At 53.8% G+C, this 3,514-nt stretch overlaps 1 protein-coding gene across 1 annotated transcript; it reads left to right on the top strand.

Moving 5' to 3' along the window:
* The first annotated feature begins 549 nt into the window (after positions 1-549).
* LOC136523729 (uncharacterized) lies at positions 550-1,008 on the top strand. The gene has a single exon (XM_066517312.1). The coding sequence runs from the start codon at positions 550-552 to the stop codon at positions 1,006-1,008; it is 459 nt and encodes a 152-aa protein (XP_066373409.1).
* The last annotated feature ends 2,506 nt before the right edge of the window (positions 1,009-3,514 follow it).

The following is a 3,514-nucleotide window of genomic DNA, read 5'->3' on the forward strand; positions in this document are numbered from 1 at the left end:
GCTTGCTCATGGCCACTGTCAACCACAAGGGGGGTCAGAAGCCCACTGAGGGTACCTCAGACCACTTCAAGAAGCTGCTCGAAGGGCCATGCCCAAACCATGCTTTCCCCATTAAGCACCCATATAAGAACTACGTCCTCATGAAGCGGTTCTAGTCTAGAGGCTCCAACAAGGGGGAGCATAGAAAGGAGCCCAAACCAGCTGCAGATGAGGCCAAGGGGAAGGATGGTGGATTTCCGATGCTAGATGGCTGCCTCATGATCTTCGGAGGGTCAGTGGCCTACGACACCAAGCACCGCTAGAAGCTTGTGCGCCGTGAGGTCTATACAGCCGAGCCGGCCACGCCTTCCTTCCTCTAATGGTCAAAGTCCACCATAACCTTTGATCGGACTAACCACTCAGAAAGAGTCCTGCAGCCAGGAAGATATCTGCTCATGGTTGACCCAATCATCGATACAATGCGGCTCACCAAGGTGCTAATGGATGGGGGCAGCGGCCTCAACATCATGTATGCTAAAACGCTCAATCGGGGCGCCTTTCTATGGCATCATGCCTAGAAAGCAGGCTGTGCCACTTGGGCAGATCGATCTGCCCATCACCTTTGGGAATCTGACCAATTATAGGATGGAGACCCTTACCTTCGATGTGCTCGAGTTCCACGGGACCTACCACGCCATTCTAGGACGTCCATGTTATGCGAAGTTCATGGCTATCCCCAACTACACCTATCTAAAGTTGAAGATGCTGGGTCTCTTCAGGGTCATCACCATCGGCACCTCCTTCCAGCGCACCTACGAGTGCGAGGTCGAGTGCTGCGAGCATGCCACGACAATTGTTGCCTCCAAAGAGCTTGCGGCCATCAGGGAGGAGGTCATTGAAGAAGCACCCAATCCCAAGTGGTCGGCCAGGTCTTTCGAGCCAGTAGAGGGCACCAAGGAGGTCCTCATAGACCCCAGTGGCTTCGAAGGCAAAGTGGTGCGCATTGGCACCACACTTTCCTCCACATAGGAAACTGCACTCGCTGACTTCCTCTGCTCCAATAGAGACATCTTTGTGTGGAGACCCTTAGACATGCCAGGCATTCTAAGAGAAGTCGCCAAACATGCCTTGAAGATCAAGCTAGGCTCCAAGCTGGTGAAGCAGCGCCTGCGTCACTTCGATGAGGAGAAATGCAGGGCCATTGATGAGGAGATTACAAAGCTTTTGGTCATCGGGTTCATCAAGGAAGTATACAACCCCGAGTGGTTAGCCAATCCCATTCTTGTATGAAAAAAGAGTGGGAAATGGAGAATGTGTGTTGACTACACGGGTCTCAACAAAGCATGTCCAAAGGATCTGTTTCCTTTGCCACGCATAGACCAAGTAGTCAACTCGACCACAGGGTGTGAAACTCTTTGCTTCCTTGATGCATACTCTGGGTACCATCAAATCGCGATGAAAGAGTCTGGCTAGCTTACGACATCTTTCATCACCCCATTCGGATCGTTTTGCTATGTCATAATGTCATTCGGTCTGAAAAACATGGGGCTACGTATCAGCGTTGTATGCTCAAGTGTTTCGGTGACCTCATTGGGCAAACCATTGAGGCCTATGTAGACGACATCGTGGTCAAGTCCAAATAGGCCAACCAGGTCATAGCCAACCTAGAGCAGACCTTTGTGAAACTCTAAGCAAACTGTGGGGGTATTAACCCCTATACCCTTACGGCTAAGCTTGGGCTGGCCCGGATCGATGGGTTCAGTCCACCCGAAAGGTGACGTGCGGCCCAGTTAACCTGATCGGAGTCCCACACAAGGAATCAAGACGGATTTGGCGACCAAGCAGGATCCTGGTCGGTTAGAATAGGAATCCTTATCCGGCCACATATGGCAATTGTAACTGACTAGGATTAGTTTCCAGATCTGTAACCCTGCCCCCCGGACTATATAAGATGGGCAGGGGACCCCTCTAAAAGACATCTCTCATTGACATACAGCAATAAAAATCGGACGCAGGACGTAGGTATTACGCCTTCTTGGCGGCCGAACCTGGATAAAACCTCGTGTTTGTCTTGCGTCACCGTCTTGTTTAGGGCTTGCGCATCTGTCTGCCGATAATCTACTACCTTGGGCATACCCCTAGGTAGACTACCGACCATATTTCGTCGATAGTGGCGCGCCAGGTAGGGGGTGTGCGTACTGCTCTCTAAGCAAACAAGATGGTCATCATCTCCGGCTCCATGGCTACGCCCAACGGCCTCACGTTCACCGTCGGCCAGATCACTTGGACCACCGGCCCTGGCGTCTCCATCGCCATGACCGCGGAGGAGGTGTGGATTCAACCCGCGCCGATGACTACTTCACCTGCATCGGCTACGGCTCCGACCACAGTGAACACGGCTCCGACCACGGTGAACACGGCTCCGACCACGGTGAACACGGCTCCGACCACGATGGATCTGGCTCCGACCACGGTACATCTGGCTCCGACCACGCCCACAGCCACGCCAACAACCCGTCATCCGCTTCCCCGCTACAGAGGAAAGCAGATCGACGACACCAACCTGCACGACTCCATCGATCGGGTCGGCATCAAGCTCGCTGAAACCCTAGCTCTGGTAAGTACGATTCAAAGCCAACCTAATGAGCAGGTAATAGCTCCCCACAACAGATCTATCCGACCAGCTCAGGCCAGTCGTCCTGCATAGCTTGGAACAGATCTTGTGGTCGTATCTACTCCTGAGGGGCGCTCCGCTCGTCGCCAGCCAGCCTTCGCGACGGGTCTCCGACTCTACGAGTACGAAGTCCCGACGGAGAACCACCAGGTCCAGCCCTACGGCCTACGAAACGCTGCCTCCAGCTACGCGTACAACCTACGACGCCGCTCGGACCTATGTCCTATCCACCGATCTCAGCCAAAGCCATGCAACATCATAAACATGGTCCGGATTGAAGATTGTCAAGAAGGATCCGTCCACATAGTCCGAGAGGGTGACTCCAGCTCCTCATCCGGCGTCGCATCCAACGCATCTGTCCACACCGAGCTTCAGCGTCCCGAAGATGAAGGCGTCAAATACGATCTGGATCTACCAGACCACGCCCCGGGTTTCCCCCAATTTCCGTCTTTCCCGCCAAGACGAGGGGATTTGATCCATGTTGTCAGCAATGACGAGCCGCCAGCAGTTGGCGAAACAGAACAAGAAAAGACTGCACGCGAAGCACGCAATATTAACCGGTTTAATCGCCGGCAAATCGAAGCTGAAGCAGACCAGGAGGCACGATGCATAAGGCTCCGACCTCGTGACCTCAACAATGCTTTCGACAGGGTGGGGGACAAACAGGTCTTCAAGACCCCAAGCGCCAACGTAGCCGTTGCCATGGCGACAATGCAGCGGTTGCCCAACACTCCCGAGACCCAAGCAGTCCGTGATGACATACAAGCTTATCTGACAGCTGCTATGGCTCAAACCGCAGAGATGAATCAAGCCCAGGCTCCATCCGTTTCTGTCGAATCAAGCCACAGCCGCCAATACTCG

This window comes from Miscanthus floridulus, chromosome 18 (genome assembly GCF_019320115.1).
Source record: "Miscanthus floridulus cultivar M001 chromosome 18, ASM1932011v1, whole genome shotgun sequence".
Taxonomy (NCBI): domain Eukaryota; kingdom Viridiplantae; phylum Streptophyta; class Magnoliopsida; order Poales; family Poaceae; genus Miscanthus; species Miscanthus floridulus.

What these genes read in the sequence shown, in the direction of transcription:
- LOC136523729 (XM_066517312.1), top strand. Translation starts at nt 550, where the DNA reads ATGCCTAGAAAGCAGGCTGTGCCACTTGGGCAGATCGATCTGCCCATC.